Here is a 27715-nt window from a genome sequence, read left to right as displayed (position 1 = left end):
TAAATGGGGGTCTCTCCCTGTCATTGGGAGACACAATCCTTTGTGGAAACACTCAGATCCAAATAGACACACAGAGCGGAGAGGAGCCACTCAGACACCCACACACACACACACACACACACACACACACACACACACACACACACACACCTCTTCTTTGGGCTCCTGTGCAGAGAAGACCCCAGGGGACAGTACACCAGCTGAGCCTCAAAAACAAGGTAGGAGAACCCAGCTGACAGGCAGACTGGGGCCCACTCAGCTGTTTTCATGTAGCTGCCTGTTTGTGCGTGTGTGTGTTTGTGTGTGTGTGTGTGTGTGACAAAGAGAGAGAGAGAGTATGAGGAGCTCATAGAGTTGTGCCTGATGCTGACAGCTAGAGAAGCTTGGAATGCAGACCGAGACTGTGAGGGAGAGTGAGGGAGAGCTAGGGCCGATATGCGGTCACCGTGGGACCTCCGTGGTGAGCTCCTGCTGAATTATTGATTGAACGGGATTGATGGCATTCTGGTGTCAGAGATGAAAGCTGCGTGTCACATCTTGGCAGAGTTGTTTTGGAGGGCTGTCAGTCGTTAACAACAGTTGGGACTCTGCTGGTTTAATGCTGTTGTGTTCCTTTGTCGATTCTCAGTGTCCCGCATTTGTGCACAGTTTATGGTTGAAGACACTTTGTCTTGTGATTTTGGTTTAAAGTAGTAGTAGTACTGTCTCCCTTCCATCAGAATCTGGGTGTTGTAAGTTTTATCTTCTCCTGTTGGCTGCTCTTAAAACGCTGCGGCAGTGTTCCTGACTCGGGCTCCACCGGAGAAAATGACTAATATAATTGATTGACGGCCCTGAAGGGATAGAGGTGCCCATTTAGCAAACTTGCCGTACCCATGAAGGGAAAAAAAGGACACAGTTACTCCCAGTCTGGGAGTGTAAAGGAGAGCAGAAATGAAGTTTTCAGCATCAAATCGATTCCTGAATGCTTGTCTCATGCATTTTACAGAAGAGTTAAATGCCACTTACGGAATAATGTGTCAGTGAGGGTCAGAGTTGAATGCTTCCTCTTGTGCTGGGATTTCACAGCACTTTGTACAAAACATTCCCAGACTTAAGTAAATCTCCCTGATAGTGCCATAGGACTCAAAGCACAGCTGTGTTCAAACCGTTTTGTGGGTTTATAAGTCTGAACCATTTCAGTTATGCACAAGAAATATTCCACAGCAGCCAAACTAATCTCCTAGTCTTACAGATAGCAAAGCTAATCTCGTATTGCTTCTCTGCACTTGGTGCTTGTCTCCTCCACAGACGCAGAGACCGTGTCCGTACCATGGAGACTGAGCTGTGCATTCCAGCAGACGCACCGAGAGCCTCCATGCCAGATGAACTGTGTCACCCTTATTCCAAGTTCTCCGACTGGAAGTTTAAGCTCTTCCGGGTCCGCTCCATGGAGAAGGTCCCCCTGCCGAGCGGGCCCCTGCAGGAGACGGAAGCGCAGCTTGGGGAGGATGAGGCTGGGGGAGGCGCGGGCTCTCCTGGCAGTGTGATGAAGCTCTGCCTGGGGGGCAAGAGTAAGGAGAGGATGGAGGAGGCCGGCAGACGGGTGGATCTCAAGCTGCAGGAGATTGACACGCACATGAACCATCTCAGGTAGGCTGATGGTTAGGTTAGATATCACAGGGTGAACCATGGATGTAGCTATTAATTAGTTAGTTCGTGTTGGGCTGAATCATTGAATCTGCCTCAACACTAATGTAGTGGATTGAAAGGAACCTGCTCACTTCCTCCTGTTTTTCAGGTCTTTATGCCGCTTATGTGGCATGATCCTGAGGAAAGCGAAAGGCCCTGAGCACGAGGTGCAGGGAACCCTGGATGAGTCCAGCAGGTCTTCCCTGCGTAGGATGGGCTGCAGGGCTGCTACCTGGCCCGAGGTCATCCTTAAGGTCTTCAAAGTAGATGTGGATGGAGACATGGAGACCATTCACCCTTCTTTTTTCTGTCACCGTTGCTGGACTGTAGCCATGAGAGGAGGGGGGTTCTGTAGCTTCTCCAGGACTCAGGTCCCTGTGTGGAAGCCCCACACCTCACAATGCCTCCTCTGCTTCCCCAAGAGACTCGTACTTCAGCGTAGAGGGAGGAAGAGAAACAAACCACTACGCAGCTCCCACGGCCTGCCCAAGAGGACCAAGAGAGATCCACCTTCCACAGGGCCCACGAGACTGTGGAGACAGCCTGCAGACACCCCTGTAGCAGCTGGTCTGAGGGCATGGGTGACTCCAGCTGCTCAGAGAAGCTTGTGGGTGAAGAACATCACTCGGTGCCAGAAGGACCACCTAAGCAGCAAGCTTCTCCCGGGCGACCTCCCGAAAGACTTTGTGAATGCTGTGACCTGCCAGGTGTGTGATCACCTGCTTTCCGACCCAGTTCAGTTGCAGTGTCAGCATCTCTTCTGTCGCACCTGCGTACAGAAGTACTGCCGGGCCCTGGGTCCCCAGTGTCCAGCCTGTGGCTTCCTGTTCAACCCGTGTGACCTGACCGGCCCTGCCAAAGCCTTCCTCTCCGTCCTCCACGCTCTCCCCCTGCTGTGCCCCAGAGACGGCTGTGGGGAGTGGGTCCGCTTCGACTCCTTCGGAGACCACTGCCTGAACCACTGCCTGGAGCCGGACGGCGGGGACGAGCGGGGCGGGAAGGATCAGAACCTGGACGGCTACCTGCCCGTCAACAAGGGCGGCCGTCCCCGGCAGCACCTGCTGTCGCTGACCCGGCGTGCGCAGAAACACAGGCTGAGGGGGCTGAAGAGTCAAGTGAAGGCGTTTGCTGACAAGGAAGAGGGCGGAGACGTGAAGTCCGTGTGTCTGACGCTCTTCCTGCTGGCCCTGAGAGCAGGCAACGAACACAGACAGGCCGATGAGCTGGAGGCAATGATGCAGGGTAAGACACATGGGTGGAGGCTCGTGGGTGGAGACTCGTGGATGGAGCTGTGAAAGCAGCACAGTTTTTTGGAATAACACATCTCTCCTGTATTTTATAACATCTACATTTACAAAGAGTGATATAATAATGAGTGAATATTACTGAATTATTAGCCAAGAATATGAAACATTCTATAACAATTTACCATAATATACACAAACATATGTTACAAAAAAACTGTGTAAGCGATACAGTTTAGCTGAGAGTTTAAAAAACTGTGCTACATACTGGGCACTACATTTACAAAGAGTAGTCAAATTTATAAAATGTGTTGGACTTATATCTAACATGCACTCATCTGGTACATTACACTCAAAAGAATGACATCGTCTGCTTGTCATTGTGGCTGGGTGGTACATGTAAATGACTGTCAGCACCAAGTTATCCGTGTCCCTAATACACAATAACATCTCTTGTCAAGAATGTGTTAGAATAAAAACAACATCAGTAGCTCTTGTAGCTGTAAATGACACAGGCAGTGCTGTTTCATCTCTGGGGAATTAGGGCCAGCTGGTGTCTGTTTTCATCAGCAGCCAATAGATCAGTTTTGCCAGATCTCCCTAGTCACCTCTGTTCTTCTTCTAACATTAAATAATTATCACAAATCTAGCAATAATTAGAATATCCTGCAATTTGAATGAGATATTTTGAATTTGCTCTATGGGCTTTTGTGTGTGTGTGTGTGTGTATGTGTGCGTGTGTGTGTGTGTGTGTGTGTGTGTGAGAGAGAGAGAGAGAGAGAGAGATATGGAAAGAGAAAGACAATATGAAGATCCAAACCATCACTAATATTTTTCTTTCTCTTCCCATTCTCCATTCTTGCCACCTGCCCCCCCCCCCCCCATATAGTCATGAACTCCTTATTTGTACCTTCGTCTGACTCACACTGGTTTTGTTTTCTCTCGGTCTGCTCATCCAGGCAGGGGGCTCGGTCTACATCCTGCTGTGTGTCTGGCTATACGAGTCAACACCTTCCTCAGCTGCAGCCAGTACCACAAGATGTATCGCACCGTCAAGGCCACTAGTGGCCGCCAGATCTTCCAGCCCTTACACACCCTACGTAGTGCTGAGAAGGAACTTCTTCCTGGCTTCCATCAGTTTGAGTGGCAGCCTGCACTCAAAAATGTGTCCAGCTCGTGGAACTTGGGCATCATTGATGGGCTTTCTGGCTGGACAGCCTCTGTAGATGACGTACCTGCAGACACCATTTCCAGAAGATTCCGCTATGATGTGGCACTTGTATCAGCCTTGAAGGATTTGGAGGAGGACATCATGGAAGGACTGAGAGAAAGAGGGATGGATGACAGCACCTGCACTTCAGGATTCACTGTGGTCATTAAGGAGTCATGTGACGGTATGGGGGATGTCAGTGAGAAGCACGGAGGAGGCCCAGCCGTCCCAGAGAAGGCAGTGCGGTTCTCTTTCACAGTGATGTCTATCTCCATTCAAGCGGAGGGTGTTGAGGAACCAGTCACCATCTTCCGGGAGCCGAAGCCTAATTCCGAGCTGTCCTGCAGACCTCTGTGTCTCATGTTTGTGGACGAGTCAGATCACGAGACGCTGACCGCCATCTTGGGGCCTGTGATTGCAGAGCAAAAAGCGATGACGAATAGTCGCCTCATCCTGTCTGTAGGTGGCCTCCTTCGTTCCTTTCGGTTTCACTTCCGGGGCACCGGCTATGACGAGAAGATGGTGAGAGAAATGGAAGGCCTGGAGGCCTCGGGCTCCACCTACGTCTGCACCCTGTGTGACTCCACACGAGCTGAAGCCTCTCAGAACATGGTGCTGCACTCTGTCACCCGCAGCCATGACGAAAATCTGGAACGTTACGAGATCTGGAGGACCAACCCTTTCTCAGAGTCTGCAGAGGAGCTGCGTGACCGGGTCAAAGGGGTCTCAGCCAAGCCCTTCATGGAGACCCATCCCACGTTAGACGCCCTGCACTGTGACATTGGCAATGCTACAGAGTTCTACAAGATCTTCCAAGATGAGATCGGGGAGGTGTACCTGAAGAACAGCCCGTCCAAAGAAGAGAGACGTCGCTGGCGCTCAGCCCTCGACAAGCAGCTGAGGAAGAAGCTCAATCTGAAGCCAGTGATGAGGATGAATGGAAACTACGCACGGCGTCTTATGACCCGTGACTCTGTGGAGGTGGTGTGTGAGCTTATTCCTTCAGAGGAGCGTCGCGAGGCTCTGAAGGAGCTGATGGAGCTGTATCTCCAGATGAAACCTGTGTGGCGCTCCAGCTGCCCAGCTCAGGAATGCCCTGACCAGCTGTGCCGATACAGCTACAACTCCCATCGCTTCGCCGACCTCCTTTCCACCATTTTCAAATATCGTTATGAAGGAAAGATTTCCAACTACCTCCACAAGACACTGGCCCACGTGCCTGAGATTGTGGAGCGGGATGGCTCGATCGGTGCCTGGGCTAGCGAGGGCAATGAGTCTGGGAACAAGCTCTTTCGTCGCTTCCGTAAGATGAATGCTCGGCAGTCCAAGACCTTTGAGCTGGAAGACATACTGAAGCACCACTGGCTGTATACATCCAAGTATCTGCAGAAGTTCATGGAGGCTCATCGAAACTCTGCAAAAGCGCTGCAAGCCACGATTAACCCTGACGAGATCCCAGATGATGACTGTGAGATGACACTGGACGTACCAGAGTTTTAAAACAGTGGGAGTTGTTTAAATACCTTGACTTGAATATTCTTGGACATTTCATTGCTTTACTTCTTGTTATTGGAGCCTTGATATGACAGAAGCACTGATATTCTCTTTAAATGAGCTATAACATCACACTGAATTACTTTATTATATATCTTTTTTCCTCAGTGTCTGTAAAGTTGGAGTAAATTTATGGCACAGATAAGTTTAGGAGGAGATCGCTGTTCTTTCTCCTCAGGCTTTGCCGGATTTTTTTCCTTGGTTGCTGGTGAAATATGGGATAGTTTATTGTATTGCTGGGTTATGACACATTCATGAATTTATACAGAAGGATTATTTATGGAACCAGATGAAAGCACTGCAAGTCACTGAAGGGGAATTGGTTTAAAAGAGCGTACGTTTATGATCGCTGTATTAATTTATCATAGAGGGCAGAAAGAAAATGGAATTAGAGAAACTCAAATTGCTTCGGTTTCAGAGGAGCTAGCGAAGAGGATTATTTTAGTGTCACATTATCAGGTACCTCTTGAAGAATAGCATCCAAGTAAAAACGACTTTGAATGACCTCAATACTGTATATTTACAAGACTGTAGGTTCCAGGACATATGCTACGATTCTACCTCCATTTAAACATAGCCTAATGATTTTGCACCATGCTGAACACTTAACAGATAAATCAGTAATTTTGCACCAGATACACTTATCATTATTCTACAACAGATGGTCAAACAGTTCTTAAAATTGTTGTCACAGTGCTATTTTCTTCCACTTTATTAAGATTATTTTACCTTGTTTTGTCGTAGTTATAGATTTACTTGATTTATTTGATGAGTTTTTACTTTAATTAAATAATATACTTTATTGGCTGTATATATGTTTGAAGGGTTATATCAGTTCAATATGCAGTATTATACACAGACGTATGTTTTTAATTACTTTTGGTTACATTGTTTCAATATGCACCACTTTGTACTTTGTTGGTGTATTTTATTGATTGTTTATTGGCAAGTAAAAAATTAGCATGGAACATGCAGTTGTAAACCAAGATGAATTTGTTAGTCATGCCCTGGTGTTAAATGGTAGTCACTGTTTACTGTGGGTGTTTATGACATGTCAGTGTCTACATGCTCTGTGTTTTTGCTAATATAGGACAACTTACTTTTAGCCCTTGTGCGTCTCCATTTTGACATAACTCATTAAATGATGGATGTGTTCTGTGTTAAATCTTTGATTTTATGGTTGTAGCCAAAGAGCTTCAGATACATTTATGAGGGTGTCAAGATTCTGTGTGTCATAAACAAAACACTTTCTTGCACAGTTTATACTCAGATGCAATTTAATTTTACTTTGTTGATTTGCACACTGACACAGTCCCTGTTCTCTAATCAGTTTTCTTTCTTATGAGAGCATAAATATGACTGTTTAAACATGAATTCATTATTCTTGCTTACAGTAATGTATTTCAGACATCAACTTTTGAAAAAAATGTTAACATATTTTGGACATAATTCTAAAACATATTCTAGATCATGAAATGCTTTGTCAGTAAATAAAATGCTGCATTGTGTTTCTTGTCTTTTATATATTTCACATCTTTATTTTAATAAACATGAAAAATGCCTAATTTTGTCTTTATTCTCTCTTTATTTCAACCAGTTAAGAAATACATTTTGCAAGTTTTCATTCTCCAAAAACAGTGATATAATCTGAAGAAACATCAGTACATAAACATATGCAAAACTAAACACTGATCAGGTGTTCAGTAACACTTAATTTCATGTACATCCATTTTAGCTTAGAAACACCCGCAACACCAAGAGCAGCTCAGTCAAACAGCCGTCTGAAAAAGCTCTTCTTGGCAGGGGTCATTTTCAGCATGATGGGGGCTTTGCGGTGCGGGGCCTTAATTGGCACTCTCTTCACAGGCATCGTGTGCCGTGGTGGGGTCTTCTCTTGCCTGGGAAGGCCTCCATGGTCCACGCAGAAGTACTTGCTGTTGCCCTGAGATAGACTAAGCAGTAGGTTCTCTGAGAGCTCCATGCACTGAGCGTGGACCCAGTGTCCACCTTCACCTCTGGAACAGAAGATCATGGCTGGCCGGTTGAGCTCCGTGGAGTAGAAGGGCTCCCAAGTGTTCATGTCTACCTGACAACCAAGGCAGCACCTGATCCAGTAACCAGTCTGAGATTCATCTTCTTCATCCTCCTCATTGTAGGTATCTCCCTCTCTATCGCTGCTGTACTCCATCTCATGGGGCTCACGTCCGAAGTAGAGCTCCTCCGAGTCCTCTAGAGGAGCTGAATCCTCAAACTCAGTGGACTCTTGGCTGCATGTCTGGTTTGCATCCTCTCCTTCTGCCTCCAGCTGAAAGCTCACTTGGTAAAAGTAATATGCATCGTGAGATGCTGAATTGCCCTCCGATGGAACAGCAATCAAAGCTCGGCCCTTTTCCAGGCTTCCCCCAAACCAGGTGCGGCTTTGGCTAATCTCACTGCTCCACTGTGGTGGCTCACGAGACTCGAAGTGTATACCCACATCATCCAGTGCAACGTAGGTGCATTGCATTCGCTTCTGGGAGTCGGACTGGTAGCCACCGAGGATGATGTACTCATGAGCAGAGCCGGTGGGAGTTGCGATGGAGCTTGTGAGGGAGAGACCATCATCGAGGATGTCACAGGAGAGCAGTGGACTGCCTAAGAGAAGCTCCACACGCAGCCTGAACAGACGAGGAGGTCGGCAGTCGGTGGAGAGGATGTGGCCACCCAGGAAGTACACGCAATCCTCTCGTGCCAGTGCCAGGTGGAACGACTGGCCGTCTGCAAGCTCTGAGAGGGTGTGTGCTGAAGTGCACCCGAACTGCAGGTCAATGAGGTACACCAGGGGTGGACAGTCCACTACAGTGTTCCAGTTCTCTGTGGTTCTCTCAGTAGATGGCAGGTAACTCCTGCCACCAAACAGCACACATGCCGTTTTCCCCCTACTGTGGACGACACTGATGGTGTGGCCATACCGGGGCCTGGGAGTCTCCCCAGCCAACTCTTTCTCCTGGCATCTCAGTGTGACCTTCCGATTACATCCACGACTATCCACACTCAGCACGTAGAAGCTGGAGGAAAGCTCATTGTTGGGTGTTCGGCCTCCGTGAATGAGGTAGCACTCAGGGCTTACGTCACTAGCTTCCAGCCGACAGACTGCTGGGCAGCGCAGTGGTGGAAGATAGCAAGAGGTGTTAGAGAAGGAGATGGCACGGAGTTTGAGCTCTCCCTGCTTGATGCGAACACCAAACATGCCGGTTGGACAGGATCGCTTAGGCCAGCCTTTCTGACCAAACAGGTAAACATCACCTTCTAGATGCAATAAGGAACATCCAGGCTGCAGAAGATTTGCACAGTTTATGGCGTTGAGGTGTTGCAGGGACATTCTTTTTCAGAGAGCTGTTTAATGAGAAACGAAATATCAGTTAATTAAACTAATTTGTGATTACTTAGTGATTATTCTTGGAATAAGACATTTAGAATTCGCAAAGAGTTTCAGGTTTACATGTTAATGAAGTTAAAAACGTGCAAAGACAGAACCATAATTTAACTCTGTTCCTGAGGTCACTGAATGAACGCATTACTAGTGTTTATAGCGTGTAGTCCGTTTCCGGTCGCCGCCCCGTTCATTTCACTGAAGCTGTGATGTCAAAGCATCGCTACCCAGCATTCATTGCACACCGTTGCCTGGGGAACGTTAAGTTGGTAAGTTTCCCCACAGGTCCAGCCAGCTGCTAGCTTGTCCTGGTCTGGTATATTTCACTGTTGCTGCGATCTTACTCATTCATTCATTCTCATAGAAATAAAATACATGCCACGCGTGAATGTAACACAGTAGTTGTAGTTCGGTAAATGTGATGATATTTTCACCGTTGCTCTACATTAGCTGGCAGGCTAGCAGCAGTAGCCCATGATGCTACTTCACTACATTCGTGCTTAAGGTACCCATCGCAGACTATTAAACACTTATTTGTCACTTTCTGTACAGCAGTTAGATTAATTCGTGTTTTTTTCTTTTGGTCAAGGCAAAATACTTTTTCTGAATTGAACTGTTTGCCTGGTCAACGTTAATAGCGATTAAACTAGCAGTTTGATCACAAAACAAACAAAACAAACTGGCGGTTTAAAGGTCGCGAGCTTTACCGCCCGCGCCACTTCTGTCCGCGTGCACGAGCATTACGGGGCGCGCTCTTACCTCCACAGTGTCCACAGTGTCTTTATTTCACGTTTGCTCGCTGCAGTTGTCCCAAATATGTAACACGAGGATGTCTGTCCAGCTGGCTGTCAGTAGACTTGATTAGGGGCGCAGAGCTGTGAGGGTCGAGAAGGTTGTGGAGGTTGAGAAGGTTGTGAAGGTTGTGAAGGTTGTGAAGGTTGGGTGATTTTGGTGAGTTTCATATTGAGGTTAACCGTCTCCAACAGGTGCACAAGACACCCAGAGTCACAGAGGATGAAAACTAGCAGTACGTTAATTTCCCACCATCACATTTGAATAAGAGAATAAGACATATTCACAACAATGAGCCTATCAAAAAAGAAACATCGTGATAAAATGCAGCCCCAAGTAATGTTTGTTTTGTTTATATTAGGGTGCAGTTTGACAATTGAGAAAATCAAGAAGTCTACATAATTTTTGTGTATATGTTTGTGTTTTTGTGTATTTTTTTACACATTTGCTTTTGAAAGAGCAGAGTAAGCTGTGTGAGATGGTAGAGTACACATGATAGCCTTAAAAAGAGTAAAAGATGGAGAGAGTGGGTAACAGCTGTTTTGAGTTAGCGTGGTGTTTTTTGTGATGGGGGGTTGGGTTGTGTATGTGTGTTTTGGGAGACTCTGTGAGTGTGAGCAAAACAAAGCTGTAACCACGAGTGTCTGGAAGAACGTTGGAGCTCAAAAACACAAACAGTCAAGCACCTGTGTCTCTGAGCTTCTGTGTCTCTGAGCTTCTGTGTCTCTGAGCTTCTGTGTCTCTGATCTTCTGCTAAGTCGCAGGGCAGGAGAAGGGGTTTAATCCACTCCCCCGTGCCACTGTGAAAAATAAGATGCCTCTAGAATTTTAATCAGCGGTGGGTCCCCCCCCCCATTTGTTTTAAATTCATATAGTCAAAGTTCTCACTTTCACCGTGAAGAGCCATCCTACATGATTCTGTCGTCTTAACGCCATATCTCACTGCAACCATGAGAATGATATTGGCTAGTACAGTACAGATGTGAATTAGAGCAGAGACAAATGTGCACTGGGTAACACAAAAGACTGCAGTGCACAGAAGGCCTGGGGCCACGCATGTAAATGTGCTGTTTAATTGATGGCACGGGGTAATTAGGCTCTAGTGTAGCACCTGTTTCTTTCCTAAGGAATGTTTCGCTACCTGTCCACCCGGAGGAAGGGCTTGACAAACGACACGATGGCGGCTCAGATGTTGTGATGATGGCGGGGCATGGTGGCTCGTTACTCTTTAATGTCACTGTAATCATTCTCCTTCCTTACTGATTGTAATTGAAGTGAACTTTAAAAAGATAATTTCACCTTAATCAGGGCTAATGTGGCTTTAATGTGTATTATTGTGTGATTAAGTGACCCAACGAGTACAGAGTACAGCAATCTTACTCTCCAATCTATCTTCCTTCTTTATTTTCTTTGTACCTATGCCTTCTTCCATTTGAATCTCTCTGATTTTGTTTATTGTACAGTGCTTAGAACATAATGATGCATGAGAAGCTCGTATTATTAACCATATTATATCTTTCTTTTTTATAGGTATTGAGGGGAATGGCCCGTTTACAGAATAACCCTGGTTATGTCCCCTATGATCAGACCATAACGGAAGCTCTTGAACTCTTCTGTAATGTTCCTGAGCAATCTTATGAGCAGTTTATGTCCACCTTCACACATCTGACCCCAGGTCAGTACCTTTGTCGGTACAGACACCTCTCACTTAGCAAAGTCACGCAGTAAATCAGAGCATAGAGAGGTGCACTTAACACCACATTCAGTAGTTACAGATATGGTTAGGAGTTTACCTTTGTAATTTTGCTTTCTTTACATCTTCTGTAGACAATGTGATGGGGGCATGTTTGAATGTTCTTAGGGAACATCACACCACCTCACATGGAGAAATGGGCAGACCAAACAGAAACATCATGGACAGTGGAGTGGATGCAGTGTATAAGAGAGGATCTTCCCCCAGAGGACAGGGGAATACACTCAGTACAGATCTGGAAGAGGTCAAGACCTTATCAAAAAGTTCATTTTGTAATATATCTGCAGGAAAACTGCAGGTGGTCAAGTTGTCTTGACTGATGTTTGGATGCTTGATGATGTGTCCTTGATCATATTGTGCATTTCCTTCTCCAAAATTTCATAAAAACTTGATCATCAGAAATAAGTTGGTGTTATAAGGGATTATGCTATGCTCTGGAGGACTGTGTAGTCTGATTCAATGCCCTTGGCCTTGCAGACCATGATGCTACAGGTGCGGATGCTTTCTCCTGTAAATCTGTGAGTCTACTTAGGAGACAGATGTGCTGTTGTATGTCGTTATTAAGGGTAGTAGTATCTTTGGATTAGGTGACGTTTTCCAAGTTATAAAACCCCATGTTGCTGCAGGCTGGAAAAAAGGGTGAATGGATGTGGATGCATCTGCTTTGTTCCAAAGTTTGTGATCATTATTTTGCCTCCTTGCTGCAGCTTTTTGCTCATGTAAAAGAAAACTTGTTGATATTGCTGATACATCCAGTTTTAATATCAGCTGGCAGTCGTCAGTTAACTTTGGGGTGAAGGTGGTGCTGTGTAAGGCCATGAAAATGAGTGAATAAATGATCTAGTCTTGATGAGAAGGTAGGAGCTGAACACAGAGCCCTGATCTTGTCTTGATGAGAAGGTAGGCGCTGAACACAGAGCCCTGATCTTGTCTTGATGAGAAGGTAGCGCTGAACACAGAGCCCTGATCTTGTCTTGATGAGAAGGTAGGAGCTGAACACAGAGCCCTGATCTTGTCTTGATGAGAAGGTAGCGCTGAACACAGAGCCCTGATCTTGTCTTGATGAGAAGGTAGGAGCTGAACACAGAGCCCTGAGCTGCTCCGTTGTTGTTGGTGATGAAGGACTACAATGTGAACTTCCTGAGTGTGCAGTTCTGTGGGGATTTGTTAGCGCAGTGTTTGGTTAGTATTCTCAGAATGACTGATAATGAATGATGTCCTTCTTTTCCAGGTGCATCATATCTCCATAGAGAGTTATATGTGCTGGTCTGGGTGGCTCAGTTCAGATCAGATCAGATTCACAATTTTACAAGTTCCAACCACTTGCAACATTAAATTCTTTACAACAAAAGCACATGATAAACCCTTATTAACACCAACTGAAATATAGAAAAACCAGGTGGCTTTTTCATGACCATAATTTCTTTATTGTTTACAATAATAATAAGTTTATAATATCGTCTGGTATATCAGTGGAATTGTGTACTAACCTTGGTATGATAGTGTTGAATAACAACACTAACCTTGGCTACTCGTTTAAAGACTGTAATAGCTAAAGCTACAAGTCTAGACCTGTAAATAGCTCTTGAAATTGCAAACAGGAGGTTATGCTAATAAATAAGCATAACTTAATGGATATTGTAAACAGTTAACTGTAAACTGTTGAATTGTAAAGACACATGAAAGCAGGGCAGACCTCAAGAGCATAGCCAGGTGCCTTGCACATGCCATTAGGTCTACAAATGTTGTAAGGGCTGACTCGTTGACTCGTTGACTCGTTGACTCGTTGACTCGTTGACTCTTTGACTCTTTGACTCTTTGACTCGTTGACTCGTTGACTCGTTGACTCTTTGACTCGTTGACTCGTTGACTCTTTGACTCTTTGACTCTTTGACTCGTTGACTCGTTGACTCGTTGACTCTTTGACTCGTTGACTCGTTGACTCTTTGACTCTTTGACTCGTTGACTCTTTGACTCGTTGACTCTTTGAAGGGTCTTCCTTACATCAACACTCAACAGGAGTGGCACCTGTTCGCTGGCTACAGAAGTGCCTTTCTAGTTGCCTCTGTGTTATCAACCTCAAATCTCGTAAAGAAGTAGTCCAGCATATATTGGGTGGGATACACTGCGTTCACTGGGGCTCCTGAAACAGGTCCTGCCCTTGCAGGCAGAAATAGCTCAGAAGCCCTGCCAGAACCACCTTGGGCCTCTGTGGTAGTCTCTGCCCCCTGGCCTGGCTTTCTCTGTAGAAGCAAAGATTTTCTGCACTGCCCAGAGAGCAGGTTGATCACCTGGTGTGGAAGGCTGCAATACAGTCTCTCAGTACTTCACTGTCCTTGCTGGCCCTGGTCTGATGGTTAGGGTGACTACTGCATCATGCAGCAACACATTTGCTGATGCAGGCTGTCACAGATGAATAGTAATCCTTAATGATAATTTTGCTCTGTGTAGCAGCTACCATGAACACATTTCAGGCAGGTTTTTGTAATAGTCTTGGACTGCCATTTCAGGACCTGAGGGCAGTACTCTGATTTATTTTAAGGTGGTGGTGCCTTATTCTTCAGTAATTGCTGTGCTGGTAACAGAAATTTTGAATTTTGATCAGATTGTTCATGATGATGCTGCTGTTACTGTATTCTTGGCGTGAAATTTAGTATTTCATACTCTGAAAATTGAATCTGATCTGCCTGACCAGATCTGCCTGAGGATTTGTACACTTCAAAGTCTAGTCTAGTCTAGTCCTTCAATGTCGAAGCCTAATTACCTCCTTCTTTTTCTGTCCTCTACACATACACACATGCTCACACACAAACACCATCTTTAATGGCTTTGTCCATGTGTGTGCACTGTGTATGTGAATGGTGTTTAGGACCGCTTACTGTGTTACACATTTATCACTGTGGGGTTCAGATAAGCAGGCGACCGGCAGCTGTCAATACCATCCAGCACTTACGGCAGCAGGCCTGTCAATGCCATGAGTGCTGGAGCTGTATTTAGCCCTCTGTCCCACAGGCTGGATAAAGGAATTGTGATCACAGCGCAATGTTTAGTTTCCAGCATACTGATGTAGTAATGGGTGGCTGACATTAACTGTATTTATACTCACAAACTTACCGCGCAGACAATATCACACTGAACATGAACGATTGGATTTACCCGTTTGATTTAGTCCAGATTCACTTGATTTATTAATGGACTTTTAAAGACATTCTGGCTGAGGTAGAGTTCCAACCTTTAAACTATGATGACACTTTCATCTGTCAGTAACTACCTTGCTGTCTTTACTCTGTTGCATTTTAGAATTTGATGATTTCAGTTTTGAATTAAGATGACAGTTCAAACAGAAGTTTTACAGAGTTCAATTTGTCAGGATAAGTAAATTTTTTTTGCCTAAACTGTGTGGTTTTGCTTTGACCACATGGTGTAGCTGAAACTTGATTAGCCTGAATAGCTGACGCTTGATGTCCTTTAAGTGGATTGCAAAACCCTTGGTGGTTGGTGATTAGTTCTGTTGAATCCAGGAATCTGACCTGGGTCGGTCCTGCCTGTCTGCTGTCTGTGTGGAGTTTGCACGTTCTCCCACTGACTGTGTGGGACAGTTCACTTTCCTCCCACAGTACAAAGAAGTGCATGTTAGGTGGATGAGTATCTCTAAATGGACGTGGTGTGAATGAGCGAGTGGGAGTATGTGAGCATGTGCTATGTGATGGACTGGGCTGCTGGGATAGGCTCTGGACCCTGATGACCCTCAACTGGTTTAAGAGGTTTTAGAAGATGAATAAATGAATGAATGTTATTAGCTATTATATAAATAATAAATGAATGAATGTTATTATTACCCTAAAGCAGGGTCTGCTTGATTGTATATTTTATGAGGTGTAGCTGTTTAGTTTAGTTTTTTTATTCACAATGAGTAATTATTATTAATGCAATGGTACCCTGCATATAAACATTGTCAAATAATAATATCTGGAATGGGTGTGTTGATATGGCTGCAGTTGGAGCAGGATGGGAGGGTTCCAGCAGGAAGACTTTCCCACAGAGCGACATTCCCCTCACATCCGCCCGGGAAGGTAAAGAGCTTAATGCGAATTTGCATTTGTCATTACTGCCATAGCCACACAGTAATGATTATGCTGCCAGATCTGAGTGTACGGCGTGCTTAAGCAGCGTAACAAAAACATGCTGGTATGGTCTAATTAGATTAATGGGCTTGTTGTTCTTATCATCATCAGATACCTGATAACTGCGTAGATGATACACAGGACAAAGAGGAACCCTTGCATTCCACCGAAGGTGCAGTATTGGTTTGTCAGAGTCAGAACCCAAATGTATAGTCTTCAGAATATTAAGTATGAGTATGGGTGTTATTGAAAGTAACTTCTATTATAATGTTTATGCATCTTGTACAATCTTTAAAAAAAATGCAAATTTTCAGATTTGCACTCTGAGGTTACCAAGGTTTTTGTAGGGTTACTAAAATTCTATACTGAAGTGGCACAGTAATTACATAGATATTCTTCCGATGTGCATATGTAAAGCATTTATGAGTTTACCTTACATTTAATAGGCTTTACTGAAAATCATGTGCATGCTATTTCTGTAATTAGGGCCACCATCCACCTGATTTAAATATATTACCATTTATTACACATATTCAATTAAGAGGGCAGGGTAGCTACTTTCTTGACATGCTTTAATGTGATCATTGAGCAGACGTGTAATAGGAGGAGCTTGTATCATCCCTCCTGTTCATCTTCGTAAGACTTTAGTACTAATGACCTCTAATTGAAGGAAGCTGGCCCACAGAAACTGTGTTTTTGAGGACAAACTCGTAGGACAGAAGCAACTTAATTCACCTAGCAGCGGTTTTCTCTGCTGTTGTCTGGTAATCTGCCCTGGGGAAGGTGGAGAGAGGATGAGGGAGAGAGTGAGAGGAGAGGGGATGTGAATAGGGGTTTAGGTGGCTGGTGCCAATCTGTGCAAATCACCCTGCGCAGTGACTGGGGTATCAGTCGAAGGTGCTGACTAACAGAAACATGGTCTGAACTTCACCCTAATTAGCACGAGTAATTATGTAGCTGCTGTGGTGTGTAAAATAAGGCAGACAGGGACATAGAGAATGTTCTGGAAAGCACGAGGCTCAGTCTGACACGGAGAGTAATTGTCTTTACTGCAGGTTCAATGACAAATGGCTGGTGTCCAGATGAATCCTACAGCAGGTAGGGTGAGAACGTGCCCTCACGTGCTCCTGGTTCAGTTAGAACAAGACTCAGAGCGAGCATGGGTTTTAATAGTTGTGCGGAAGGATTTTATTCCTTCGGCTGTTTATGTGCCATGAAGACTTTATGTAGCAAACTAACAGCAGCTTTCCAATTCATTAGCGGGATGAAGGTTCTCTCTGGGTTGCTTTATTGTGATGGTTAATGATCTTGCTTTTGATGCTGCATTCCTTACACCAGCTCCTTAGAGTAGGTATGTGGATTTCTGAAATCGTGTGGATATTACAGGCCATCATGTCACACCAAAGGTGTGATAAACCCCACTGACAGATAGACACGCGCACACACATACATAAACAGACCCTCACAGATGCTTGGGTCTCTCATGATAGCCTAAGGTATGAATTCTCACCATGTGAGTAATTAGCTGTTTAATTAAGATCAGTGTGGCTTGCAGCATGGCCGTGGACACAGACACACACCCCCATACAGACGCATGTACACTCTGAGAGTGCAGCATAGGAGAGAATATAGCACATGCTACACAGCAGGTCAATATCTAATCATCTTTGCCACTTAGTGCGTATGCATCACCATTTTACAACATCTCTAGAAAATGTGTTGTGTGCTGCTTTGACAGTTGTTGTCAGCTACTCAGTAGACCTACCATTACAGTTAGCTGTGATATAACTGTAGTATGTATGTGTATATATATATATAATAATATATATAGAGAGAGAGAGAGATTGTAGTAAAGAGATCGCACAAAATTATTACACAAAGTTTCCAGAGAAACAGGATGTGAGGTCTTTCATCAGCGGTGCAAACAAAAGCTTTTGATTTAATAGGAGGAGGAACCAGTATGTACATGAAAAAGTGGATGTTTAAATCATCATGTTCATACCATGGGGTTCTAAAGTTTCAAGAGTGGAGATCAGATCATTTTCTTTGAATTTCCTAATTTTATTGCTGCCATAGGTACAACTGGCTATGCAAACAGATACGTCATTAATACAGTGTCCATTAGTGTTAAAATGCCTTGACACTGGAAATGACACAGTCTTACCCTGATTGTCTGTAGGTATTTTAGTGGTTGTGTTAATACATTTACATGTAGCATATCTAGATCAGGTATGTATCTACACTTTTACACCCCAATCGAAATTTGTCCTCCGCTTTTAACCCATCTGTGCAGTCAGAACACACACACACTAGTGATTACTAGGGGATTGTGGATCACACGTGCCCAGAGCGGTGGGCAGCCCTAGCCCGGCGACCGGGGAGCAGTTGGGGTTAGGTGCCTTGTTCAAGGGCACCTCAGTCATGGTCATTAGACCAGTTCCCTACCACCAGGCCATGACTGCCCCTAGTATAATATTATCACTGTTTTATTAGTGGTGTAATACGTCAGCACCAAATTCTTGTTGTCTCAGTAGATTGTTTATAGGTCAGTGTGTCCACTCTCTGAACAGGTAAAACACCAGCAAAAGAAGCATCTATGACTTCTTTAGGAAAACCACAGCTTTGAAAATGTTCACGCAATACTTTTCTGTTACTACAAATGCGTTTAAGTCTGAGTTGCGACTTGCAAGTGAGGATTTGAGTTTTTGCAGGTCTTGGAATGGGAAGAATTGTATTGTATGATAGATAGAAATGATAGTCTGTAGGTTTATAATGGATAGTGGTATTTAAACAAGAATTAGTAAAATTCACTGAAGCATCCAAAAAGGTTATCTTCATGCTAGGATTTGCTATGTTCCATGTATATCCGAGAACTGGGAGGAATTGGGAGGAACTGGGAGGAACTTGGAGAATGAAGAATGAACAGTAGGAGCTCTTCTAAGGTGCATGTAGCAATACCAAAAACGTCATCAAAATATAAAAAAAATTGTAAGGGTACATGTCCAGTGTGTTGCTCAAAAAATGTTTCTCAACAAATCCACCAAAGAAGTTAGTATAAAAGTCCCATTTAGTGCCTGTACTAACTCCTCTTATTAGCATAAAAGTCCCATTTAGTGCCTGTACTGACTCCTCTTATTAGCATAAAAGTCCCATTTAGTGCCTGTACTGACTCCTCTTATTAGCATAAAAGTCCCATTTAGTGCCTGTACTGACTCCTCTTATTTGAGTAGTACTGACTCCTCTTATTTGAGTAGTACTGACTCCTCTTATTTGTGAGTAGTACTTGGAGTCAGAAGTGAAGCAGTTCAGATTCAACACAAGTTCAGTCAGTCTGAAGAGAATCTCTGTCAGAGAGTTCTTCTCAGATCTTGTGACAAGAAAATGTTTATTAAAGCTCTCAAATCATCTTCATTAGGCATGACACAGGTGTGCACAGACTTTTAATATCCATGGAAAAAGCAAAAAGTTAACAGGTAGTGTTTGGTTTGTCCATTCAAGTGTTTAAGGATTTGAAAAATGTCTTCCAGAAACTGGGATATTATTTCTGTAGGTAAGAGCAGTCAGATACAATGGGACATTCAAGATTATTTTCCTTATGAATTTTTGGGAGAAGATAGAAACTGCTTTCATACAATATAAGATTGTATGGCGAATCAGGCAGGTCTCCTGAAGTGGCATGATTAATAATAGCCTGAAGAGAAGACTGAGTTTGTGGTGTCATGTCAGAGTTGTTCTGCTTATAGAAGTAGTGTCAGGAAGCTGGTTGATTGCTTCCTTCTTATAAAGGTCTTTTTTTCCAGACAACAACAGGTTCACCTTTATCAGCTGATTTAATAACAATGTCACATTTTTAAGGGCCGAGTATTCTTCCTTAGGTAGACTATGTTTCTAGTAGGTTTGATAAATTTTATGTTACTAATTTCTCTTTCACAGGAATTAATATAAAAATCTAATGCTTCAAATTCACCTGTAGGAGCTGTCCAGGAAGATTTAGTTTAGTTAAATTTAGAATTTTTTTTAATTTATTTTGTATTTTGAGAATTTTGGCCATTTTTATTAAAATTGTGACACTTGAAGGAAGGAGGCACGACGAGCGTCGCAAGGTGCAACACAAAACGTTTAATCAGATACAATTCACACAATACGGTAAAGCTCAGAGCGGAGCGCAAACACATTCACATGAAACTAACACAGGCACAAAACTTTAGACAAAGACGAGCACAAGACACTGCGTGAACGCACATTAAATAGGTGATCAACACGTACCCTCGTGATCGCGAGACATGGCACAGGTGAGACTACGAACATGCTCACGGACAACCCACACCCACGGAACTACATACATGGACATAGCGACATGCAGACAACGTAGTGGCACGCCCACAGGGAAAGGTCCGGAGCCTTCATGTAAGACTACAAAACATGTAGTCTTAAACTTTTGAAAAAATCTTTAGTGTCATTAATAGACTTAAATTCATTAGTGAGAGACCTTGTAGGTATAAATTGTAGGATTTGGATAGAGCAGATTGTTCAGGAGAAGGTAGTGTTCCAGATCACCGGGAATAGTGACAACCTTCTTACAGTTTAAATTGGCATATATATCTTGTGGTATAAACTATATATATATGTGTGTGTGTGTGTGTGTGTGTGTGTGTGTGTGTGTGTGTGTGTGTGTGTGTGTGTGTGTGTGTGTGTGTGTGTGTGTGTGTGTGTGTGTGTGTGTGTGTGAGAGAGAGAGAGAGAGAGAGAGAGAGAGAGAGAGAGAGAGAGAGAGAGAGAGAGAGAGAGAGAGAGCCCTGAGTAAAGAGCTGGGTGGTAGAGAGAGAGAGAGAGAGAGAGAGAGAGAGTGCTTATGTAAGTCCATGTGTGTGAATAACACATGTCAGCACAGTGCTTTTCACCTGTCTCTATAATCAGCCTCAGCTCAATTAGCATTCAGGCAGAGAGGTGATTATAGCGCCCCCTTGCCTTTAATGCCGATGATCACTACAAAACATTCAATATGTCTGTCAGAACATGGTCATTGTAAAGATAAATAAAAAACATTGTAGTAAAGTTCTCAACATTTCCAGAGAAACAGGACGTTTCAGACAGAGGTCCCTCATCAGCTGTGCAAGCAAGCTGTGTATGTATATGTAAATGTAAAAACAAAAACATTTACATATATATATGTAGATATACATATGCATATATATTATAGATATATTTTATTACATATATATGTAATAAAATATATCTATAAGTGTCTATAACTGTGATATGAGTGTGCGTGTGTGTGAGAGAGAGAGAAAGAGAGAGACAGACAAGACAGACAGGGTAGAAATGTGTACTTGAGGGTGATTTTTAAATGTTTTTGTCAGTTCCAAGCTTCCATTAAACTGGCACAGACATGGTTGGTGGCCACTTTAATGATGTCTCTGTCTGGGGTGGAGGTTGCTTTAACAGGTCCAAGGTGAGCAACAGCAGTTGTGTTGGGGCTGTGGTGGTATTTCAGCACATTGTTGTACTGCTGTATGAACTGACTGTTTTACCGACATTTAAGAATTTTGAAATAATAATAATACAGTGATCTAATGCTTTCATGTAAAAAATATTACAGTACTGTGTTCTGTGTGATACCAGTTCTTTTTCTGAGATGCCCAGCCGTATGTTCTATGGCTACATGGGTGTGTGCTCATACGGGTGTTGTATCCTGCTGTCTCCTTGCTGTCAGCTGTCTGTGTGTTTCCTGGAGAGGTTGAAGAGGATTTGTCGGCCTGTACTCCGTCTTTCTGTCATTATACACTGCTGGATCTGTCCTCTGCGGGCTTGGACCACAGGACACACACTCCACTGACTGAGTGCCAGGTACATACACTCTTAGACATTCTTTCCCTGCACCCCTGTTTTGTCTTTCATAGACACTAACTTTTCACTAGGTTACATGCTGTAGGGCTCAGCTTGATGTAGAAGCACTGGAGTGATATAGCAGTTTACCAAAATTGTGGTTTTAACAAAATGACACTAAAGTGAAACATCAACTGAAGTAAACGGATTCGAGCCCCTTGGAATGGGTTTCAGCAGTGTAATTTAGTTTAATTGTGTAAACACACTGTGAAATTCCAGTACAGCTTGTGCTGAATGGTTTAAATCTACAGAGCTGTGATAACTAGATTTTTTTTATTTTTTATTTTCCACAGAGTGAGTCTGATGAGGTTGTTCCTTTCAGTCTGGACGACAACTTTGATTATGACAATGTAGCGCTGCATCAGAAACAGCCCATCCAACGATGCACCAGTAGTTCATCTTGACCTGTAAGTGCCCCTAGTTGGAAAGAGCATAAAAAGTGTCGTTACGTTATTTACAAGCTCCTCCTCTTCACAGTTTTTGCAGAGCCACTGAACTGTAATGCATTATGCCTCACCAATCTTTTTTTATTTTTTTAACTTCAGGCCATAAGCGTCTGTAATGGGGTTGTGATGCTCTAATCGGTATGTTAGCACAGGGTATTTTCACAAAACAGCCCATCCATGCATGACGTACCTGAGGTCGGCCAGCTTGTTGCACAACACCAGCGACACTATTCTGTATGCAAGAAACTGGTGTGCCGCTTTTTCCCACCCTCTCACTGAGCACGCTCTTGGGAGAGTGATTAGCTTCTCGTTGTTACTAGCTGCATTCCACCATGCTTTATTCATTGGAACCAATTGCTTTGGGACTTTTTTGTTACCCGTTTTGTAAGCATTTGAAAATCTGAATTAAAGCTTTGTGTTTTAGTCTCTGGCCGAGCTTTACCCTTTTGTTCATGGTTTTTTTGACATTTTAAAGAAAATGTAAAAGTGTCTGTTGTTGAGCACTGTGAGTTATTTCCCACTGCGTTCTGTAATTTTTCACACCCTTTCATACATGGTGCCCAGCATGCTGTATTTCTTTCTTTCTTTTTTCTTTAACCTTTTTCAGATGTTGTACGAATGTGAGTTGTGGTGTGGGAAGGAGCTACTCAAGTGAGGCAGGACCATGACTGTTCATTCACCTCTCCAGAACATTAAGAAGATTCTGAGCATAATTCAGCTGCCTGCTCTGTTGGTGACCATGCATCTTTAATGCCCTTTTCTGTCATCTACCGTTTAATTGGTGGGCAGAAGGGTTGGAACAAGTCAGAAAGAACGAGACCTTTTCAGTATACGGAGAAGCTCTGTTACACGGTTGAATTTCAGGCAAAATGGTGAACTATTAGCACAGTTACATTTGGGACGCAGAAATTTTGCAGTGTTATGACTGTGTGGTGCAAAGCTACCGAGCTGTCATTTTATTTTAATTTCTACGTATACTGCTTTACAAAATTGACATAAGTATGTACTTCATGTAGGCTAATTGGCCATTTTCCTGATGATTTCCTGTTGCTAAGCAATGATGGCCAACTCTGGCCAATAGCGTTTGAGCGTGTGAGCGTGTATGTGTGTGTGTTTGTATTTGACAGTTCCAGGGTGCGTGTGAGCGTGTGAGTGTGTTTGTATGGATGTGTGTGTGTATTTGACGGTTCCAGGGAGCGTGTGAGTGTGTTTGTATGTGTGTGTGTGTTTGTATTTGACAGTTCCAGGGTGCTCTGTGGTGTTCCCAGCAGGTGGAGATGGCGGCTCTCCTGCAGGTGGGCAGCTTCGTTGCTCTGTTAGGCCACGTGTGTCTTTACCACAGCCCTTCAGTTAGAGCAACACCAGCACTGTGATGAAGAGCACGATAAAGAGGGCAACCCCGTGTGTGTCTGTGGGTTCTTTTGTAGTTATGCGCTAACAGTCAACCCCAGGTGATGAGGTTTCCAAGAAGTTTTATACAAAAGATACAAAATGCACGTTTGTCCAAATGAGTTGTCATAAAGATATTTTAATGTAAATATCAAAGCATGTTTTGTAATAAGGACAGAGCTTGTCCTATGCTCTCAGATCCAGATTATGGAGAAACTCCAGAGAGAGTGTAATAAAGACGGCGAGTCCCCTGGGCCCCACGCATTCACAAACACACGTACATATGTGGTTGTGTTTGTTTAGTGGTGCACTAACGGTGGTTCCCAGGTGAGCTGAACATCTTCATCTAAATTAAAACTGTTGCAAATTATATCTTTATTATTATTACCTTTATTATTATTATTGCCATTATTTTTGCAGCAGCTCAAAGTGCTGAAGTTCCCTGCTGAGGCACAAATGTCCTGTGTGTGCGTCTGTGATCCTGGGTGGACGGGATTGGCTCATCACATCCTGCTTTATGCACGTCGGTGACCCGTGGCCCCAGGCTCAGCCCAAATTGGCGAATAATGAGATTATGTCATGTTCATGGAGGACACGCTCACTAGGAGGGCTTTGATGTTGTATATCTCTGAGGTTTTTCATGTGTTGCTTGTAGTTGGTTTTAGAGTCTTAGGTAGACGTTGAAGTAACGGTGCCAAGTTCTGTGTGTCTAAAATATGGCTGTGTTGAAATGTATAATTATAGTTAGATGGTTTTAACTTTCAGACGCTAATGAGTGGTCATGACATTTGTATCATCTGTTATGCGAGGGGGGCTTGTATTGTATTCATAAGGGTGTTTTCACCTGAGGGGGTCACTGTTGTGTTGCTAGTTGGTCTTCTGGCTTTTTTCCAAGAACCTCCTACAGTTTTCTTTCTGCAGTGCTGCACGCACATTTCTATAAAGTTACTTAAAGAAAGTAGTAGTTAATATATAATAGTAGTAATAATTGCAGTTGCAGAACATAAGATGTTAGCCTACCATTCACCATAAAAGCTGGACTTTTAAAACCATAAAGTGAACATACAACATTTCCTTGACTAGTGTGAGGGTTCCCCTGTTGTTGTTGAGCGTTTGGTGAGCAGGAGAATACCCAGGTCAGCATGGCCTCACCAGCTTGTGCCTTTGATGAATCATCCTGTTACTCACCTCATTCGTGCAGACACATAATTCGCATGGTGACACGTCTACCTCAGGAAGTGCCCCAGTAATGATTTGTCTGGAAAGTCACAGAGAAATCCTGAAGCTTGTAGGAATCCTCCGAGCACTAGGAGAGATTTTGATCAGAAAGACGTGCCCCAGTAGTCAGGGCCGTCCCTTCTGTCTTCTCCCCTGGGCTGCGGAGGACTACAGGCAGGGTGGGCTGCTTGTGTAAGGAAGAGGTGCTTTTCACTATCCTAGACACGACTGAGTGGAGACACTAATAACCAGCTTACAGAATGGTGCTGCATGTACACAGTTTTTGCAAGTGCGACACACAACAAGTCACAAAATAAGTGAGTGTGGGACTGAGGCTGCCTGGGAAAGTCTGTGTAGAATGAGTGCAGAGACAGAAGCACCAAAGTTGTGACTTTCAAGCTTTATCCAATTAACCAATTAACCGCTATAAATAAATGATCTGACGAGTGGCAGTAAAGACAAGGCACGATTGATTCAAGGTTGAGATCTCTCTTCCAGCTAGCAGGTCTGAGGGTTGAGGATGAACAATGCCTGTTTTGTGTGTGTGTGTGTGTGTGTGTGTGTGTGTGTGTGTGTGTGTGTGTGTGTGTGTGTGTTTGTGTGGTCGGTGGATGTCCGGATGCGAGTGTGTTTGTGTTTTGTGCACCCTTCTCTACATTGTAATTATTCTGGTAATGGGTCTTGATACCTCTGCTCTTGATGGATTTCAGGGGGTAGCAGGGATTAATAGACTAGTAGTGTCTAGGGTTTCATTGATTTACAACAAGATGAAATGATGCTGTAATAAAAGCATATGATAATAAAGCATCATCCTGCAGAGATGGAAAAGGAAGGAGGTAGGGAGGGAGGGAGAGAGAGAGAGAGAGAGAGAGAGAGAGAGAGACAAAGTGGTAGAGAGGGAGAGTGAAAGAGAAGGAGAGGTGAAAGTGCTGCTGATCTCTCTTTATGCAAATTCTCTGGTGTTCTCCTTAGGGCTCGTCTAAGGTTGAGATCTTCTCTTGTCTTCATCATGGCCAGCTCCAGCGTGTCAGTGCTACTATGGCTCTGCTGCTGAGACACAGAGACGTGACGACACAGACAGAAGGATTTACAGTGGGAGGCAGACTGAACAGTGGAGAGGCAGTTTTGGAGAGAACCTACGACAGGGGCCGCGTCCCGCACCAGGTGGGGATGTATGATGACACTGATTCAGGGACTGTATCATCCTGTATATAGCTTAACTACCGATGTAAACCTTTCTGGACCTCTGTCTTTCTACCCAGAAGTTGTGCATAATGGTGCGTTGGTTATCAGAACAAGTCCTCTGCTAATTGAAATAATGATCACTATATGTAGTCAGCCATAATAAAATGGGTCAGGAGAAGGTCTGGCTCTTGGTACTAATTCTGATGCTTCTTGGAGTCAGCAGGCCAAAACACATGAGCACTTGAGTACAGGTGAAGGGGACAGGTTGTCAGCATGTCCTTGTTTTCCTAACATGTTTGAATAAATATGTTCTTAGGGCTGATTTGCCTTTCAGTAACCTAGATTTTCAGTAAGATTGTTCTAGATTTGAGCTCTAAATTAGTGTGAACACACATTCCTGTCCTGCTTTGGAACATTAGTTATTTGATTTTACTAACAACAGCATCTGCGGTGGATGTGTGTGTTTCATAACTTTGCCAAAGTGATTGTTTTTAGAGATCTGTCATCAAACCAAATTTCCTCTGTTCTTTAATTGATTAACTTGTGCTTGTAGTCAGAAGACCACATAAATAAAGCATTAGTTTCAAACAATCTAGGACAAACCGGTTCCTGACAGACATAGCTGCTATACTAAATCTTTTGAACAGTTCATTGTTTGCCTAGATTGTAGAGTGGTGTGCTGCATTTCTTTAAATAATGTAAATCCAGATTGACATTTTGTCATTATTAGCCTATATTTTGATATCACTCTATAAAGTCTTAGTAAACACTGAACGCTTGAAGAGGAGGGAAGGCCAGGTTTGACACGCCATTCAGCATGTACTGGCACTCGCACAGGGTGCACGGGGGCACGTTAATGCCTTTGAATGTCTGTTTTAACAAGTGGTTGAGCCTAAGGAATGATCCCAGCTTTTATCTCTGGAGAGAGCCCACTCTGTGCCTGACTAATGAACACGATTTCCCCTGCCTGCTGAAGGAATGAGAGGAGTCAGTGATTTGAAATGATTCACCCCAGACTCTTTCTTTCTGTACCTTTCACACGGCACCCTGGAGCAAAAACAATTTGTACAATGGTGTGAAAATAGCATGCAGCTTAAGAGTAAATAACATTGCCATCTCCTGGGTTGAAAAAAACCCCTTATTAGAATCTGTATCATGCAGCGTGAAAACCGTGTAAGCAGCTAGTGTCTTGGAAACATAGAAAAGAAAATGAAAAAAAAAAAACCCCAAAAAACAAACAAACAAAAAACAGCTCTTTTTACCCCCAAATTTACATGTCTTTAGTTTGCCTGGTGATATTACTAGTTAGCAATTACACACTAACTTGACCACCTTGAAGCGGAGATAGACGCTTCACACTCCTACTGTGCAAATGAATATCATAGAGGAGAGGTGCTGATATTGGATGACAGCAGAGAAAGAGAGACGTTGATGTAGTGGTTTGAACTCCTGGTTTACAGTGTGCAGTATTTCTGCTGAGTGATGTGCATCATATGTGGAAGACTCCCTGCCTCCCCTCTGCACACGCTGGAGCCTGCAGGAAATTACACAGCCCACTTTTTCATTTCCCTTTCTGCACCCCCCCCCCCCCCCCCCAACACTGCCACCCCCTACAGCCCCCCCCAAACCCAAACACAACCAGTCGCCCCCGTAGTCTCCATGGTAAAAGCAAGACCAGAACCATAATCACATCTCTAATCTGGGTTGTATATTTTATACATGTAGGCCGTATCTGTTGGTAAATGTCACGTTCTTCGAGTTGTTGAGTGTCCTGTGGTGATGATGGTGCTATGATTGATCTCCATCCTTGCCACAACAGTGGACTGATTAA

The 27715-nt window shown here is 43.8% G+C and overlaps 3 protein-coding genes across 20 annotated transcripts; 2 read left to right on the top strand and 1 right to left on the bottom strand.

Moving 5' to 3' along the window:
* Window positions 1-57: 57 nt before the first annotated feature.
* On the top strand, window positions 58-7232 carry rag1 (recombination activating 1). 2 transcript variants are annotated; one of them, XM_076991702.1, is made up of 4 exons: window positions 58-218; window positions 1291-1632; window positions 1781-2913; window positions 3875-7232. In XM_076991702.1, exons 2-4 carry the CDS (start codon window positions 1313-1315, stop codon window positions 5623-5625), a joined length of 3204 nt encoding a protein of 1067 aa, XP_076847817.1. In that variant the 5' UTR covers window positions 58-218; window positions 1291-1312; the 3' UTR covers window positions 5626-7232. The 2 variants fall into 2 exon arrangements, with proteins under 2 accessions (XP_076847817.1, XP_076847818.1); XM_076991703.1 differs by lacking the exon at window positions 58-218 and adding an exon at window positions 321-460.
* Window positions 7183-10079, bottom strand: rag2 (recombination activating gene 2). 2 transcript variants are annotated; one of them, XM_076991704.1, is made up of 2 exons: window positions 9851-10079; window positions 7183-9054 (listed from the first exon to the last, which is right to left on the bottom strand). In XM_076991704.1, exon 2 carries the CDS (start codon window positions 9038-9040, stop codon window positions 7445-7447), a length of 1596 nt encoding a protein of 531 aa, XP_076847819.1. In that variant the 5' UTR covers window positions 9041-9054; window positions 9851-10079; the 3' UTR covers window positions 7183-7444. The 2 variants fall into 2 exon arrangements, with proteins under 2 accessions (XP_076847819.1, XP_076847821.1); XM_076991706.1 differs by lacking the exon at window positions 9851-10079 and adding an exon at window positions 9240-9411.
* On the top strand, window positions 9302-27145 carry iftap (intraflagellar transport associated protein). 16 transcript variants are annotated; one of them, XM_076991721.1, is made up of 10 exons: window positions 10155-11122; window positions 11414-11558; window positions 11711-11880; window positions 15635-15709; window positions 15872-15932; window positions 21193-21212; window positions 21474-21607; window positions 21940-22053; window positions 22700-23808; window positions 23902-27145. In XM_076991721.1, exons 1-7 carry the CDS (start codon window positions 11081-11083, stop codon window positions 21594-21596), a joined length of 636 nt encoding a protein of 211 aa, XP_076847836.1. In that variant the 5' UTR covers window positions 10155-11080; the 3' UTR covers window positions 21597-21607; window positions 21940-22053; window positions 22700-23808; window positions 23902-27145. The 16 variants fall into 16 exon arrangements, with proteins under 16 accessions (XP_076847832.1, XP_076847833.1, XP_076847835.1 ...); XM_076991711.1 differs by lacking the exon at window positions 21193-21212 and having other exon boundaries at window positions 10179-11122; window positions 22700-22825; window positions 23361-23808; XM_076991709.1 differs by lacking the exon at window positions 21193-21212 and having other exon boundaries at window positions 10179-11122; window positions 22700-23387; window positions 23680-23808.
* The last annotated feature ends 570 nt before the right edge of the window (window positions 27146-27715 follow it).

Source organism: Brachyhypopomus gauderio, unplaced genomic scaffold (assembly GCF_052324685.1).
Source record: "Brachyhypopomus gauderio isolate BG-103 unplaced genomic scaffold, BGAUD_0.2 sc85, whole genome shotgun sequence".
Classification (NCBI taxonomy): Eukaryota; Metazoa; Chordata; class Actinopteri; order Gymnotiformes; family Hypopomidae; genus Brachyhypopomus; species Brachyhypopomus gauderio.
Note: the sequence above shows the minus strand (reverse complement) of the source record. Positions and strands in the feature narration are given on the sequence as shown.

Coding starts and splice junctions, on each gene's coding strand:
- rag1 (XM_076991702.1), top strand. CDS start 1,313: ATGGAGACTGAGCTGTGCATTCCAGCAGACGCACCGAGAGCCTCCATG. Junction 1,633..1,780: donor ACGCACATGAACCATCTCAG/GTAGGCTGATGG, acceptor CCTGTTTTTCAG/GTCTTTATGCCGCTTATGTG. Junction 2,914..3,874: donor GCTGGAGGCAATGATGCAGG/GTAAGACACATG, acceptor CTGCTCATCCAG/GCAGGGGGCTCGGTCTACAT.
- rag2 (XM_076991704.1), bottom strand. CDS start 9,040: ATGTCCCTGCAACACCTCAACGCCATAAACTGTGCAAATCTTCTGCAG.
- iftap (XM_076991715.1), top strand. CDS start 11,081: ATGATGGCGGGGCATGGTGGCTCGTTACTCTTTAATGTCACT. Junction 15,933..21,473: donor ACCCTTGCATTCCACCGAAG/GTGCAGTATTGG, acceptor CCTTGCTGTCAG/CTGTCTGTGTGTTTCCTGGA. Junction 21,608..21,939: donor CTCCACTGACTGAGTGCCAG/GTACATACACTC, acceptor TATTTTCCACAG/AGTGAGTCTGATGAGGTTGT.